Source organism: Suillus plorans (genome assembly GCF_016647745.1).
Source record: "Suillus plorans strain S12 chromosome Unknown HD556scaffold_73, whole genome shotgun sequence".
Lineage (NCBI taxonomy): Eukaryota > Fungi > Basidiomycota > Agaricomycetes > Boletales > Suillaceae > Suillus > Suillus plorans.
In genome coordinates, this window is record NW_024537457.1 from 113682 (window position 1) to 130829 (window position 17148).

At 46.6% G+C, this 17148-nt stretch overlaps 3 protein-coding genes across 3 annotated transcripts; all 3 read left to right on the plus strand.

Moving 5' to 3' along the window:
- The first annotated feature begins 6397 nt into the window (after window positions 1-6397).
- On the plus strand, window positions 6398-8342 carry HD556DRAFT_1406506 (uncharacterized protein). The gene is made up of 12 exons (XM_041304015.1): window positions 6398-6877; window positions 6933-6942; window positions 7000-7019; window positions 7070-7102; window positions 7150-7246; window positions 7295-7323; window positions 7378-7405; window positions 7455-7487; window positions 7536-7612; window positions 7663-7723; window positions 7773-8095; window positions 8147-8342. The coding sequence occupies exons 1-11, from the start codon at window positions 6839-6841 to the stop codon at window positions 7880-7882; spliced, it is 537 nt and encodes a 178-aa protein (XP_041155239.1). The 5' UTR covers window positions 6398-6838; the 3' UTR covers window positions 7883-8095; window positions 8147-8342.
- On the plus strand, window positions 7931-8470 carry HD556DRAFT_928045 (uncharacterized protein). Its single transcript, XM_041312053.1, has 3 exons — window positions 7931-8007; window positions 8055-8077; window positions 8232-8470. The coding sequence occupies exons 1-3, from the start codon at window positions 7992-7994 to the stop codon at window positions 8415-8417; spliced, it is 225 nt and encodes a 74-aa protein (XP_041155240.1). The 5' UTR covers window positions 7931-7991; the 3' UTR covers window positions 8418-8470.
- A 5739-nt stretch (window positions 8471-14209) lies between these two features.
- Window positions 14210-14845, plus strand: HD556DRAFT_1312375 (uncharacterized protein; the record flags this gene model as incomplete). Its single annotated transcript, XM_041300646.1, has 3 exons — window positions 14210-14270; window positions 14522-14721; window positions 14783-14845. The coding sequence occupies 3 exons, from the start codon at window positions 14210-14212 to the stop codon at window positions 14843-14845; spliced, it is 324 nt and encodes a 107-aa protein (XP_041155241.1).
- Between the last annotated feature and the right edge of the window lie 2303 nt (window positions 14846-17148).

The following is a 17148-nucleotide window of genomic DNA, read 5'->3' on the forward strand; positions in this document are numbered from 1 at the left end:
TGTTCTGGATGCCAGGCTGAAAGACCTACTTGATCGTGGTGAGCTCAAAGAAGTCAGCTTCAACTGAAAGGAAAATGAGTGTCTGAAAGAGTACTTTGAGTTGTACCGCCCCGAGTATAAACGATTATGAGAACTAGTAAGACTAAATCAGGGAGTCAATCAAAATGAAATTAAAACTCACGGATTCAGACAATGAACCAACACGAGCGGGTCAATCCATAGGCACTCATACTTAAGAGTACTTCGAGTTGTACTGCCCCAAGTATTAACGATTATGAGAACTAGTAAGACTAAATCAGGGAGTCAATCGTAATGAAAGTTAGACTCATGGATTCAGACAATGGACCAACACGAGCGGGTCAATCCATAGGCACTCGTACTTTGACATCCAAACTTGCTGGGTACACAAGATGGCTCCATAAGCGTCTGGGAGAACATTCTGGTGGGCGCCGAAGAGCAGGAGGTTGGAGGTTACCAGGTGCATTTGAAAGCCTTGGTAGTCATGCAATTTGTTCTCACAGTTGAAGAACACATTTTCGAACACAAAGTCAAAGTGCTGTGCAGTGTGTCAGCCATATTACTTCTTGACAGGTACAAGAAGTGATCCTATCGTCAGATCCTATCGCCACCTGCTGATCGATCATCCCGGATCAAGGAGAATGAGGAAGGCAGGGGCAATGGCAAGGTGCAAACGGAGGTGAACTGCCAAATATCCATATGGAGCATTCAACCCCCTGTAGAACTGTGATTTGTAAGCATGGGAAGCCGCCAGCGTGATTCTAATGAGTGATATATCCTGGATACATCCTGTTGGATGATGGATAACGAAAGAAGAGTATGTATCGGACTTTTAGGATTATAGTCCACTTAGGATATATCTATATGACAGTATGGGCTGATTTACAAGGGTATACTAAAAATAGTCGCACCATGAGAACAAACATCGATCGGACTTCCAAATAAGTGGCGGCAAATCGGCAATAACCTATCGTCCACCATACGAACGGTTCGGTTCGGAACCGGACCACAGCAGCACTACGTGATGATATTCGACATTTTAGACCCCAGATTGTTGTGCACAGCGTTCTTGCATCACGAATACTATTTAGTCTTCAAGCAAACGGCCTGGGAGCAATCGGTCATCCCCACATACAGTGACATACCTATCGACAAATGCGCCGGAAATGCAATCGATTCCAGATGGGTTTCAAGCGTGGTATGAAGGCAGGGAGACATTTACTGGTGCTGGCCAACTAGATCAAGCTTAGACGTGCTAATAAGTTTGTGGGTCCCATGGGTAGCATTGTCATTTTAGTTGGCTGATTATGAATTGCTCGTCTCTTAGTGTCTCTTTGTCGTTGTAACGGGGATGTCGATTGCAGTGGTCCATGGAAGGGATAGTAGCGTAGTCAGCCAATTAACATCGTTGACTGGTCAAACCATAATGTCAGAAATGGCTTTAGCTGGAGCTCTGTTGAACCTTCGACAGCCCTTCGAACTCGACTTGAAGCTCAGTGAACCACGAGTAAGACTAGGCACAATCGATCATTTTTCAGATAAGTTCAAACATCCACATTGCTCGAGAAATACAAAAACTTGTCCCAAAACAACTGTACTTATTTACTGCGAACTAGGCATTGCACTGTCAACCATGGTACCAAAGCGAAAGCAGAAGCATAACTTACTGTCCCCGCGTGCCCGTCGTACTGCCGGCTCGATTTTGTAACCTAACTAACAATCAAGCAGGCCATTCCTCCATCCTAAGGCGCGCAGGTGAGTCATGCGGCTGAATCCTGGTTGCACAGCGATCTCATACTCACGCTAGGTCCACAAACCGTGCCTGTGCAGCAATCTGCAGTTGTTTTGCAAGGTGTGTTCAAACAATATGCACTGACATGCATAGATGCTGTCAAAGCAGCAACAATGGCGACGAAGGAGAAACGCATTTTCTGTGCGAGGTGATATAGAATCTTCTGAGGGGATCTTGAATAGTATCTCTGAGGATGGGGGGACACTGTAGGACGACGGTCAGCTTTTATATCCTGCATACACTTATGAGCACGATTCTGATCAATCCGGCAGAATTGTTATTGCTCAGGTCAGACGGCAGAAATTTCGGTAGAACCTGCAGGAGCGTGTTCAATTACGACCCTTGTATCACAACCTGCCATCACTGGGGCCATAGTTAGTATAGTAGTTCACAATAGTGAGTTCTCTCGCATAAATCACTCATTCGAACCGTCTCTGGCAGCACTCCACTCTTTGCAATTCAGAAATACAAATTTCTCCACTCACGCTATTTGCGTAGTCTTGAAAGAACAACCGGTTCATTCTGCGACCTGGTGTCCACTGCCTCACTCATTTTGGCCGGCCGTGCCTGCCGCGGACGTGACATGACTTGCAATACCAGCTTCACTAAAGATTAATTAACATTGATCTGTAAGTATCCGCGAGAATGATGCTAACTTCTTGACTCTGTCGTTGCACTGGCGGGGTCAGTGCAGGTTCAAATGATGAAGCGAAGAGTGAGGTGTTAGGACGAGAGGCCGATGATTCGAGCGAGGGTTCTGTGGTTACGAAGAAGGGAATTGCCGATGCCTGCAGGCAGGTTATGATTCAATGGTCGTTGTTAATCGAATACGCTCCCGCAGGTTCTGCCGAAATTTGTTCCAACAGTTCTGCCAAATCAATGAGAGTCGTGCCCATGAGCATATGCAGGATATAAAAGCTGGTCGTTGTCCTACAGTGTTCCCTCATCCTCAGAGATCATTCGAGATTCCCTTCAGAAGAACCCATATCACCTCGCACAGAAAATGCGTTTCTCCATACTCGCCGTTATCGTTGCTTTGACAGCATCTATGTCTGTCAGTGCATGTGCGAGCGAAGGAACAACATGCAAAGTAGACGACTGCTGCGATGAGTTGATTTGTGTGAGCAGGTCGCTGTGCAACAAAGATTTAACCACATGACTCACCTGCGCCCCTTAGAATAACGATGCGATCTGCGAGCCGGTTACCCTGCTGCTGGCAGCCTGAGTGGCACGTCGTGATAGTGAGTCATGTTTCGGCTTTCGCTTTGTGATGAGTGCAATTTACCTAGTTCGGAGTTAATCAGTACGGTTGTTCTTGGAAAAAATTCGTACTGCTCGAGAAATGTGGATGTTGGAATGTATCTAAAATGATCGACCGTGCCTAGGCACAGAAAATGCGTTTTTTTCGTCCTCGCGGCTGTTGTTGCTTTGACAGTATCTATGTCTGTCACTGCATGTAAGACTGAGACGGAGATTTCCACATCAGACTTTGATTGCTGCCAGAAGTTGATTTGTGCCGATAATGATGCAAGTATGAGCAGGTCGCTGTGCAACCAGAATTCAATCACATGACTCATCTGTGCACTTAGAGTGCAGGTTACACCTGCTAGTCGATGTAGTTTGAAAATTGAGCCAACAACCTGAGCGGCACATCGCTACAGCGAGTCATGTTTATGCTTTCGCTTTGGTATCATGGTTGATGGTGTAATACCTTAGTTCGGAGCCAATAAGTACAGTTGGTTTTGGACAAATTTTCGTACTGCTCGAGCAATCAATGTGGATGTTTGAACTTGTCTAAAAATAACGAACTCTTGCCTAATCTTGTCCGGAGTCCACTATGCTCAAGTTCGAGAGGCTGCCGAAATGAGCAATCATCACTGTTGACGATTAATATTGGGAGGCCATATGGATACGGAACGCACTGCGCAGACATTTCGGGTTCTGGTGTGGCCAAGTGAACTTGGAGGTAGAAACAGATAAAAGCTTAGAAAGAAGAGAGCGAAGACAGGTTTTCCCTGAGTTGAGCGGGGGCTACAGGTAGTCTTATGGAAATTTCAACTCATGAAAAGGAAATGCTGAGCGAATGGCTGCTCTCGGATAAGTTTATCCGTACGTAAGCCCGTCAGAGACGGGATCTGTAGACCGGGTGTGCCGAGGGGAGAAAGAAGAACCCCCATCCCAAGGCACAGGAAGGCATGACTTGAAGCTGTGAGGGAGACGGAGTGCTAAACAAATCACGATGAGTAGAAATCATAGAATGACAATGATAATACTCATCCACGCCATCATGGGCCCTGTTTGAGACCTCCGTCATGATATTCCTAGCGCACTGTGTTAGTCACGTATCCTGAGAGTGAAGGTAAACTACTGACCTCCTTGATGATAATTGACGTGCAAATGCACTTGTTAGTTCGCGCTGGTGACCATGCGACGGTAAACGTGACATCAGGAATGATGCCATAGCCTTGATAGGTGGACCACCAGGCGATGGATTGGTCGGTGCTAACTGCGGACGATTCATGGAGCGCACAACAAAATTTTGCCCTTGTAAAGGTAATAACCGGATATTACAGATGGGCTGCTCCTTCGAAGTTTAGAGCAGCCTTCACAGCAAGAAAAAGAACTATACTTGTTGTGAAAGCGTAATTCCGGGCGTGCATTTAGAAGTAGATATTCGGACACCATCGGAAGTCAGTTTGAGTCATCACAATGAGTTTGAGAATTTTAGCCGCTACCATGTTTGGAACGCCATGGCCATTGAATCAACACATTACGAAGGTATCTCGGATCTAGTGTTGTTGTCGAGGTGAGGTCAACTCGAGCTAAACTTGGCTCGGCTCGAAAATGACCCAATTCGTTTCAACTCGAACCTTCCGAACTAAATCGAGTTACAACTCGTTGGACTCGCGAGTTAGAAACGAGTTCATGTAGTTTACATCCATACATCGTAATCCCCTGTACTACATCATAATGGTCATTATTGTTGTATCCCTTCATTGCAATTGGCACACAGATTGGCAGCTAAGTTCCCCTCCAACATCCAAAAGAACTTGGAATCTGGATTGTCACTCTCGGCTATTGAGACCCTGACTGGACACTGAAATTTTCAATTGAAGTAAAACACTTAAATATCATCGTGGCTCAGAGCTATTGCTGCGAGCAACATTTTACCCCATGTCGTTGCAGCAGAATCCTGGCCCATGGTCATTTCCTCCGAGTCATCTCAGCCCTGAACACTTGAATTCTCAACAAGGTACATTGTCTCTAGGGTTCCGGGAATTAGGGTATGGCGTCTGGTTGACCGGCAAATTAGCATGGCCCTCGCAGAGGGCCAAATTTACAGGTGTGAATGACACAAAATTCACGCAAATTTACTGACGGGGGTTCGGGGGCAGAGCCCCCGAAAGCTCTAGCTTTTTGACGCTAATTTGCGTTAATTTGCAGGTGAATTTCACCTAATTGACTGTAATCTACTCCGCAGACTCCCATATCTCCCACTCGCCATCCATCGGTGTCGTCGACGAAGTCACAGCGTCAGCTGTCAGCTTGGATGGAGGTCCGTGACTCACGGGAGCCGGCTCAAGCTGCACAGGCTGGTCTGAGAGAAGATCGAGAAGGAATCCTGATGCTAAGTTAATGTGATCACCAACATCGAACCTGTCGCTGTCTTCTCCATCGAGGCTCACATCATCATCATCATCAGGCCACTGTCCCTCACTGGTCTCGTCATCTGAGTCGCTCATGGCAATATCTCGTTTCATAGGTGGTCGGGCAGGTGGTGGAACAACTGTTGGCTTCTCAGGTCGTTGATCACCAAGGATGTCATATTTAAGCTTTTCAGGTGTTCTGGGTCCAGTAGACACAAATTCACCCAAATTGACACTATGTTTTCGAGGGTGTGAAATTGACACTGTCATTCACAGTAAATTTGCAGGGTAAATTTGCCGGGCTAATTTGCCTGGTGCAAATTCCCGGAACCCTAATTGTCTCCACTCCAGACTCCAAGTGGTGCCTTCCGAGCGCATATTTTCATCAAGCAAAGAGACCTGCACTCACGGCGCAGCAACCTATCTCCGACCATACTCGAGGCGCTACAAGTTCTGAAGTTCACTTACAAGCAAGACCGCCTCAATTTTACGGAGGACCTGGTAGCTAATGAGCAGGACTACACGATATCTGGACCTGTGACTTCAAGAGCAGTTGACGAGCTAATGGCTGCCGGGAATCTTCGCGAGCTCGATCAGTTGCTTGCAAATGCAAGGGAAATCGATTGTAACTAGTTTATTGTAGTTTCTGTCTGCTCATCGTGTATCTACTTGCAAAAATCGTCGTTGGCAGTATCTAGCATCCCTGGCTTCTCATTGGCTGAACCACCGGTTCGCATAATTCCGAACTCGTTAGTAACTCGCGAGTCGAACGAGGCGCAAAACTCGTTGCAACTCGTAAGTATCGAACTGTGTCGAGGTACCACAAATTTCCACCTCGATTCGATTCGATTCGCCTCGCGGCAACACTACTCGGATCCGGTGTAAGAGCATTGGCACTCGGACACCACGTACCCGATTTACGTCAGTATTACACGAGATTACACGTCAGCCACACGCGATTTGAGTCGGATCCCGGCCCCGGCATGCATTTTGTAAACTCCTCACCATCATCAGCGCTGCAGCTATCACTACAATAACCCCGGACTTTGTGACAGATTTGCCCCCAGACTGTCTACAATGTTAGCTAGACTTTCTGTACACTGTGTGCGGTGTAAGCCGCTATCAGCGACAATCTCCAAGTTTTGGACCGTCATGCATGCTGTACTCCAATCACAGCATAGTGCGACAACCACAACATAGTGCCATGCATCAATGTATGATCATCTATGCTCATCCATCAGTTTGAGCGCCTCATGTTTCTTCGTACTCACAACCGTTGCTACATGCCATCTACGATCACAGCGGTGCACGGTGTTGCAGTGCATACTGCTGCAGTACTTATTCTCAACAGCCTACCATTTATCTGTTGTATCACTCGAAAATGTCAGCCTCAGACACCTTCGGTTTGCAATTAGCCAAGGTAATTCACTTGTGCTTGTTCAGTCCGACTCCTCTAATGCCTCTGATTACCAAAGTATACTAACGGTAAGGTTGGCCGATGACGGTGCTTGTCATTATTCACAACTCTCTTTTACTCTGAAGTCGCTGCATCAGCAATCCTAGTAAGTCGTATCGTTTCTGTCTCATTATAACGAGTCTCATGTATCATTAGATTTATGATTACTTTATCACGTCACATTCTGAAGTCAGTGGAACCAGCCATTCATGTCTCGGCGCTAATTTTTCTTGTAGATCCAATGGACCTGGGGACGGAAGTGGGGAATTATTCGTATTACCTTCACACTTTCACGATATGTACCTTTTGCTGGTGCATTTATGACCTCGTATTGTGAGATACAGTGGTGTGCGCTACAATGCAAAGCTGATTATTAACCAGCCGCTGTCAAGACATGGGGCACCCAAGATGTGAGCACACCCTTTATCAGCGCAGTATCAACTACAACTCACATTGAAATATAGTGTGCACCTTTTAACGATGCTGTAAATGGTTGGTCCAGACGGCTTTCATGATGTAACTTTACGACGACATTTCACAGGCTTACATTTCTTGGGCGTCATTGCCTCGGAAGGTTGGTTTTGGCATACCATGTTACAGCGTGCATTCACATTCATGACAGGTCTGTTGATTGCCAGGGTTCATGCCTTCTCCGGCAACAAAAAGGCTAATCTTATTGTTCTTTTATCATTTGGCTTGGTACAATGATATCTCTATTTCCGTGTGCATCACTAACCCATATAGTGCAGACCATCATGGTGACGTGTGTGATCCTAAGTGCTGCCCCTATCCATTTCAGCAACCCAGAAGGCGAGGTTCTAAAGTTCGCCTCTTAGTCTTAATATTCATTTTTTTCCAGCTGGCCCGCCTTGCACGTTTGAGGGTGCTCGTAGCAGTGCTTTTGGGTATGGACTCTTAATGTTCTTCGAGATCGGTGAGGTGGTGATTAATTCAAATATCTTATTCTGACGATTCACTTCTAGTTCTCATGCTCGCCACTGCATTTGTGAAATATCGGCGCTATTTTGGTTTTCATAACACGTTAATAAGGAGTGTCTACGGCGATGGACTCCTCTACATGTCCTGCATCACAAGTATTAACACCGTTGCTATTATGATTTTAGTGCTGATATCTCTATAGTGATATCCACTCTTAATGTGATTGTAATCTCTGTGTTCCCCGTGAGTTCTTTCCTGATTACGTAGGCTCCGAAGAACTGAGCAGATCCTTAGCTCTCATACAGCGAGATGTTAAACGCGTTAGCCTGGTCGTATATATATGTCGTCAAAAGCTCATATTCGACATTTTAGACCTCAGATTGTTTTGCACAGCGTTCTTGCATCGCGAATACTATTTAGTCTTCAAGCGGACAGGGAGCAATCGGTCATCCCCACATACCTATCGACGAATGCGCCGGAAATGCAATCGATTCCAGATGGGTTTCAAGCGTGGTATGAAGGCAGGGAGACATTTACTGGTGCTGGCCAGCCAGATCAAGCTTAGACGTGCTAATAATTTTGTGAGTCCCATGGATAGCATTGGCATTTTAGTTAGCTGACTATGAATTGCTCGTCTCCTAGTTTCTCTTTGTCGTTGTAACGGGGATGTTGATTGCAGATAGTAGCGTAGTCAGCCAATTAGCATCGTTGACCGGTCAAACCATAATGCCAGAAATGGCTTTAGCTGGAGCTCCGGCAACACTTGAACTTTCGACAGCCCCTCGAACTCAACTTGAAGCTCAGTGAACTACGAGTAGGACTAGGCACAATCGATCATTTCAAACATCCACATTGCTCGAGCAATACGAAAACTTGTCCCAAAACAACGTACTGATTGACTGCGAACTAGGCATTGCACTGTCAACCATGGTACGAAAGCGAAAGCAGAAGCATTACTTACTGTCCCCACGTGCCCTTCGTACTGCCGGCTCAATTCTGAACCTGCAGGCAGCTCATAACTCCATTCTAAGGCGCGCAGGTGAGTCATGCGGTTGAATCCCGGTTGCACAGCGACCTGCTCATACTCACGCTAAGTCCACAAACCATGTTTGTGCAGCAATCTGAAGTTGATTTGCATTGTATGTTACACTGTGCACTGACATGCATAGATGCTGTCAAAGCAGCAACAATGGCGATGAAGGAGAAATGCATTTTCTGTGCGAGGTGATATGGAATCTTCTGAGGGGATCTTGAATGGTATCTCTGAGGATGGGGGAACACTGTAGGACGACGGCCAGCTTTTATATCCTACATACACGATTCTGATCAATTTGGCAGAATTGTTATTGCCGTCAGGTCAGATGGCAGAAATTTCGGTAGAACCTGCAGGTCCCAGGAGCATGTTCAATTACGACCCTTGTATCATAACCTGCCATCACTGGGGCCATAGTTATAGTTCATGATAGTGAGTTCACTCGCGTAAATCGCTCATTTGAACCGTCTCTGGCAGCATTCCACTCTTTACAATTCGGAAATTCAAACTCACGCTATTTGCGTGCTGCTAGTCTTGAAAGAACAACGGCCGGTTCATTCTGCGACCTGGCGTCCTGCCTCACTCATTTCGGCCGGCCGTGCTTGCCGCGGACGTGACATGACTTGCAATACCAACTTCACTAAAGCTAAGTTCGCTGATTGAGACTTAAGGCGACCCAAGGCCGCGTCACTGACGCGGCGATGGTAAGGTTTACGCGACACCGGCACGACGAAGCTTGATGCGGCACGGTATGGGCGAGACTTGACGCGCAAATGATGGTGGGTTGCGTCTGTGGCTGGTATTGTGAAACGTTCCTAATGATAACATCAATGTGGCCTCGTTCCAACCATCATGCTCGTGACTGTAGTTAGACGACCTCAATCAGATCTAGATTGGCCTGTGGTATTCTTCCTTGTTTAACCTGATCGAACTCATCGAAATCAAAAGTATTTGTTGGAGCATTTTGACTTCACTAATGCTTTGAACTTCTTTAGTAGTCTTCAACTCTTCGGGAGCCAGAAATTCGGCAGCAACGTGGTCAAGGGAGATACTACCCTCTGGACCAAAAAGAAGGTCATCCACATCACCAATCTTGATCGAGAGCGGAGGTATCCACGCGAAAGACGCTTGAAGATCCTGTGCAGTCTCAATAGCAATCCCCACTTGTTCACGAGTGTGCATGTGAGCATGTCGACGGCAGGCGGACTTCCCAGCTTCCACAGCCGTTGTGTTGTCGAAGGTTTGGCTGAGTGTTTCAAATGTGTTCAGCCCCACTGGTAATGGCAGGTTATGATACAATGGTCGTAATCAATTGAACACGCTCCTGCAGGTTCTACCGAAATTTCTGGGAATAACAAATCCTGCTAAATCAATCATAATCGTGTCTATTAGAATATGGAGGATATCAAAGCTGGCCGTCGTTCCTCTAGCATCTCGCATAGAAAATGTGTTTCTCCTTCCTCGCCGTTGTCGTTGCTTTGATAGCATCTATATCTGACAGCGCATGTGGCGCAACAACATGCAAAACAGATGCAGATTGCTGCGCAAAGCTATGTTTGTAGAATTGATGTGAGTACTATGAGCAGGTCGCATGATTCAGCCACTGGTGGCCGACTTTGCCACTAAGCCCCACAAATTTTCAAAGTCCGATCAGGAGTATTGTATACCTCTAGTTTCCCTGGTACGGCAGAATTCAGGAGGATGGAAAAACCTCGCAGAACTCCAGGGTACCTGAGACTCGCAGGGATGTAATTTAGATCTTGTAACACAATTTGCATTCAATAGAACATGAAAACCGACGTCCCTGAAGTAAGATGGTCATGGTGTACGCTCAGGCTGGCCCAGCTTCGTGCGAGTCAAATCACCCTCTAGCTCTCCACACTACCCTTTGATAGAAAGTACTGCGTATAGTTGCTGCCTCCTTTTGTCACCTTTATCATGACACACGCTCACATATGAACTTGCGCTTCGACTATATACCATAAAATAACACATCTGTCATGAATTACAATCAGCAATAACACTAGTGGTGTCTCGGAGTCGTTGGCTCACACAAAGAAACATATCCACCAGCTAGCGCTGCCTTCTAGTCTAACATTAACGTTAGACGAACAGATTCAAAATTATTTGCGCAGCCGAGTACGTTCCCTACCAATATTAATCATCATCAACAATGATCGCTCGTTTCGACAGCCTCTCGAACTCAAGCTTAGTGGACCACAAGAAAAACCAGACACGGTCGATCATTTTCAGATAAGTTCAAACATTTGCATTGTTCGAGCAGTACGAAAACTTGTCCAAAAGCACTGACTGTACTGATCTACTCCAAACAAGTTGCACCATCAACTATGATACCAAAGCGAAAGCAGAAACATGACTCACTGTTGCGACGTGCTTCTCGGGCTATCGGCTCGATTCTCAACCTACTGGCAGGTCATCTGTTTATTCTAAAGCGCGCAGGTGAGTCATGTGGTTGAATCCTGGTTGCACCGCGACCTGCTCATACTCACGTCATCAAGTTCACAAGTCCAGTTCAAGCAGCAATCTTCATCATGCTTGCAAGGTGTTTCGCTACATGCGGCGTTGACAGACATAGATGCTGTCAAGGCAACAACAACAGCGAGGAGGGAGAAACGCATTTTCTGTGCGAGGTGATATGGATCTTCTGAGGGGATCTAGAATGATATCTCTGAGGATCGGGGAACACTGTAGGACGAAGGCCAGCTTTTATACTAATGGGCACCATTCTGATCGATTTGACAGAATTTGTTATCGCTATTAGATGGCAGAAATTTCGGTAGAACCTGCAGGAGCGTGTTCAATTGATTATGACCATTGTATTGCAACCTGCTGACAGGCATCGATGACTTACTCTTCGTCACCACAGAACGCTCGCTCGAATCCCGAGTATCTCATTCCGATCTTCCATCTGCCAATGCGTTAGTAAAAACTACACCTAGCAACGCATTGAAAAAAAACTATATAGAAAAGGAAAGAAGACGACTCACATCAAAGACAATACATTCCCCACCTTTCCTCCCACCTTTCCTCCCACCTTTCCTCCACCTCCTTACACACCTCCACATCACCCTGATCCGGTTTGCCGGCGAACGCTATATTCATCATCGTAGGATTCACGATTGATTTATTGAGGGTCTGCGTCATGGTGCCGTCAGGGAATGAAGGGCCACTGAGGATGTGTCTATACTTTTTGGGTGCACGGTGGTACATTTCTCAGGGTGAGAGGAAGTAGAAACAAGATCTATCAAGCGCTGTTTGAGTGAGTGTGAGTTGGATTCGGTCACCGGGAGGGAGGAGGAACGTGCATTTTCCCTCGACAACCTTGCTCCTCATGTCTGTGGAGAGGCCCTAAGGGGCTGATTTAGCGAGGATGTAGTTGTATTGTGGCCTTCGTGAGCGAGCTGGATTACTTGCAGACGTGCAGGGTTTACACCCCAGAAAGGAGTGAGATCAAGGTTGATCTGGTCGTATTCCTCTGAGAGCTGAATGTTGTGCTCTTGGATGTAAGCCCGCCTGCTGGGATTTAGAGCAAGGATTGAAGGGATGAGAGTAACGTACCATCTATCGAAGCTGGGTGGAGGTGCTCTTGAGTATCTGCGGTGGTACTCACGGACTGCTTCGGGTAGTGTTTTACTCGAGGGGTGTGCACTAAAGGTAGAGATAATGAATGGCACAACCCGAGACCTTCATTACCAGTGCTGATGGCTACGACATTCATTAGAATGAGGTTCGAAAACCAAAGGACGGAGCTCCAGAACCTAGTACTGCATGCCGACTCACGAATCACGAGACCTGGGGCAATGATTAACGGATCGTGAGCTGCCCAGTGCCCTAAAACAGCTTTATGACCCTGAGAAATGGCGGGAGGTTCTGCAGGTGAGGAATTGAAGGCAATCATCATCAGCAAATTAGGGAGTCAAGCAGAACCAGAGCACGGCAGCTCCACTGAGCAAATTCTGTTTCCGAGCTGTGCTGTAGTGAGTTCGCTGACAATAGCTCGTTCTGCATCAAGCATCACCGTGCCGGTGTCACGTAAGCCTTACCAAGGCTGCATCACTGACACGGCCTTGGGTCGCCTCAAAACTCAATTAGCGAAGCTAGCCAGAAGTGCAAACTGAATACAAAGATGAATCTTCAGTGAAGCTGCCAGTGAAACAGCCGTGTGACTTCCGCGGCAGACACGGCCGGTAGAAACGAGGCAGGGGTCACAGAATAAAACGGCTGTTCTTTACTAACGGCACGCAAATAGCATAGATGGAGCAATTTATATTTCCAAATTACAGTGTAAAGTGCTGTCAAGAGATGGATTCAGAGACGGTTCACAAATCAGTAATTCGTACGGGAGAACCCACATATCATGAACTATACTCCTAACACCACAGGATTCCAGGAACGGTTCTGATACAATGGTCGTGATCAATTGTACACACTCCTGCAGGTTCTACCGAAATTCTGCCATCTGACAGCAATAACAAACTCTGCCAAATCGATCGGAATCGTGCCCATTAGTATACGCAGAATATAAAAGTTGACTGTTGTCGTACCTCGCACAGAAAATGCGTTTCTCTTTCCTCGCTGTTGTTGCTGCTTTGACAGCGTCTATATAGTTTGTCAATGCATGTACCACAACAAGTTGCGTACGGTAGTAAATGCAGATTGCTGCTATGACATGGTTTGTGAACCTGACGTGAGTATGAGCAGGTCGTTGTGCAACCAAAATTCAACCACATAACTCACTCGCACACCTTAGAATACAGGAGCCAAAGTCTGCATGACGATCCAAAATTGAGCCGGTAGCACGAGTAGCACGTCGCGACACGTATTGTTAGGCTCAACCAACCTGGCTTATATAAGGATGCTCGATAGGGAGAAATTGCAGATGTACATCACAGCAATTCTCCAACAGCAATTTTTCTTCCCCATAGCATTGTCCGAACGGTCATGTTTGAACTCACTGGTGCTTACATTTCCTCCATATTAGTCATGATCATCCCACTTCCGCATTCACCAGGCTGTCCTTCCTCATTGTTCCTCAGCAAGCTGCGCCGGCACCGTATCACGCTTCCTTGTTTCGTGGCCCTCTCGAATCTCGAATCTCGACTCAGCCATCACCCTTCAACACTGTCTTCACACTGCCAAACGAGCCTTGGTGTCACTGGCTCTTTCGAGCCACTCCCATTTACTATGCGTAACTCCTTGCCCTTAAAGGGACAGAGCCTCATATCGCGCGCCAAACCAACTTACACCGCAAGTCTCAAACTCGTGCTTTATTTTACACCCAACCTCCTCATTCAGATTTTATCATGACACCGGAGTGGCGAGGCTGCCTCACGGGTTGGACTGGCTGGTGTTTCTCGCCGCGGGGTTCGTCAGCTTGCGGGTGAGCGGCAATCTCGCCAAAACCCGATCCGAGCTAACGCTCGGTCACAGCCCAACCACTGTTTGTATGACCTCATTGTGTCTCTGCGATAGACGAAGCTGGACCTGTGAGCTCTTTCCTGATTACGTAGGCTTCGAAGAACTGAGCGGATCCTTAGCTCTCATACAGCGAGACGTTAAACGCGTTAGCCTGGTCATATATATATGTCATCAAAAGCTCATATTCATCATTTTAGACCCCAGATTGTTGTGCACAGCGTTCTCACTTCGCGAATACTATTTAGTCTTCAAGCGAACAAGGAGCAATCGGTCAACCTATCGACGAATGCACCGGAAATGGAATCGCTTCCAGATGGGTTTCAAGCGTGGGGCAAAGGCAGGAAGACATTTACTGGTGCTGGTGAACCAGATCAAGCGTAGACGTGCTACTAATTTTGTGAGTCCCATGGATAGCATTGTCATTTTAGTTGGCTGACTATGAATTGCTCGTCTCCTAGTTTCTCTTTGTCGTTGTAACGGGATGTCGATTGCAGTGGTCCATGGAAAGGATAGTAGCGTAGTCAGCCAATTAACATCGTTTACCGGTCAAACCATAATGTCAGAAACGGCTTTAGCTGGAGCTCTGTTGAACCTTCGATAGCCCCTCGAACTCGACTTGAAGCTCAGTGAACCATGAGTAAGACTAGACACAATCGATCATTTTTCAGATAAGTGCAAACATCCACATTGCTCGAGCAATACGAAAACTTGTCCCAAAACAACTGTACTGATTGACTGCGAACTAGGCATTACACTGTCAACCATGGTACCAAAGCGAAAGCAGAAGCATAACTTACTGTCCCCACGTGCCCTTCGCACTGCCGGCTCAATTTTGAACCGCAAAGCAGGTCATAACTCCATTCTAAGGCGCGCAGGTGAGTCATGCCGTTGAATCCTGGTTGCACAGCGACCTGCTCATACTCACGTCAGATCCACAAACCATGTTTGTTCAGCAATCTGCAGTTGTTTTGCAATATCTATTACACTGTGCACTGATATGCATAGATGCTGTCAAAGCAGCAGCAATGGCGACGAAGGAGAAACGCATTTTCTGTGCGAGGTGATATGGAATCTTCCGAGGGGATCTTGAATACTATCTGAGGATGGGGGAACACTGTAGGACGACGGCCAGCTTTTATATCCTGCATACACCTATGGGCACGATTCTGATCAATTTGGCAGAATTGTTATTGCTCAGGTCAAACGGCAGAGATTTCGGTAGAACCTGCAGGAGTGTGTTCAATTACGACCCTTGTAATCCTAACCTGCCATTAAGTACCGGGGCCATAGTTAGTATAGTAGTTCATGATAGTGAGTTCTCTCGCACAAATCACTCATTTGAACCGTCTCTGGCAGCACTCCACTCATTTTAGCCGGCCGTGCCTGCCGCGGACGTGACATACCAGCTTCACTAAAGATTAATTAATACTGATCCTTGTACTCAGTTTACACTGCTAGCTAGCTTCGCTGACTGAGACTTAAGGTGGCCCAAGGCTGCGTCACTGACGCGGCCTTGGTAAGGTTTACGCGACACCGGCACGATATGGGCGAGACTTGACGCGCAAATGATGGTGGGTTGCGTCTGTGCCGGGTATTGTGAAACGTTCCTAATGATAACATCAATGTTGCCTCGTTCCAACCATCATGCATCATCATGCTTGTGACTGTAGTTAGACAACCTCAATCTAATCTAGAATGGCCTGTGGTATTATTCCTTGTTTAACCTGATCAGACTCATCGAAATCAAAAGTATTCTTTGGAGCATTTTGAATTCACTAATGCTTTGAACTTCTTTCGTCGTCTTCAACTCCTCGGGAGCCAGAAATTCGGCAGCAACGTGGTCAGGGGAGATACTACTCTCTGGACCAAAAAGAAGGTCGTCCACATCACGTCGAGAGCGAAGGTATCCACGCGAAAGACGCTTAAAGATCCTGTGCAGTCTCAATAGCACTCCCCACTTGTTCACGAATGTGCATGTGAGCATGTCGACGGCAGGTGGACTGCCCAGCTTCCACAGCTTCTATGACACTGTTGTCGAACATTTGGCCTAATTTTGCTGAGTGTTTCAAATGTGTTCAGTCCCGCTGGTAATGGCAGGTTATGATACAATGCCATGGTCGTAATCAATTGAATACGCTATTGCAGGTTCTACCGAAATTGCTGCCATCTGACAGCAATAACAAATTCTGCTAAATCAATCAGAATTGGAATACGGAGGATATAAAAGCTGGCCGTCGTTCCCTCATCCTCAGAGATATTATTTGAGATCTCCCTTAGTAGAAGATTCCGTATCACCTCGCATAGAAAATGCGTTTCTCCATCCTCGCCGTTGTCGTTGCTTTGACCGCATCTATATCTGTCAGCGCATGTGGCGCATCAACATGCACAACAGCAGATTGCTGCGCAAAGCTATATGTTTGTAGATTGATGTGAGTACTATGAGTAGGTCGCGTGATTCAAACGCATAGTGGATGTTTGGTTATCTTTAATTACACTTTGACTTTGCCGCTAAGCCGCACAAATTTTCAAAATCCGATCAGGAGTATTGTCATTTATTTGTGATGTATACCCGGCAGAACTCAGGAGGGAGGATGGAAGAACCTCGCAGAACTCCAGGGTACCTGAGACCCGCAGGGATGTAATTGAATTCAATAGAACACGAAAACCGACGTCTCTGAAGTAAGATGATCATGAACTCACGGTGTACGCTGGAACTTCGTGCGAGCCTCAGTCAGGTACTGTGTCAATCAATTCTGAAATACACCTACTCAAGATCTTTGCTGTGATGATCCTCTCTAGACATGCAGACAAAGTAATAGAACGC

Excerpts from the sequence above, each read along its gene's own strand:
- HD556DRAFT_1406506 (XM_041304015.1), top strand. The coding sequence starts at position 6,839 with ATGTCAGCCTCAGACACCTTCGGTTTGCAATTAGCCAAG. Across the intron at positions 7,103-7,149 it reads TTATCACGTCACATTCTGAA|ATCCAATGGACCTGGGGACG; the intron begins GTCAGTGGAACC and ends TTTTTCTTGTAG. Across the intron at positions 7,324-7,377 it reads AGACATGGGGCACCCAAGAT|TGTGCACCTTTTAACGATGC; the intron begins GTGAGCACACCC and ends ATTGAAATATAG.
- HD556DRAFT_928045 (XM_041312053.1), top strand. Across the intron at positions 8,078-8,231 it reads TATCCACTCTTAATGTGATT|ATTGTTTTGCACAGCGTTCT; the intron begins GTAATCTCTGTG and ends TTTAGACCTCAG.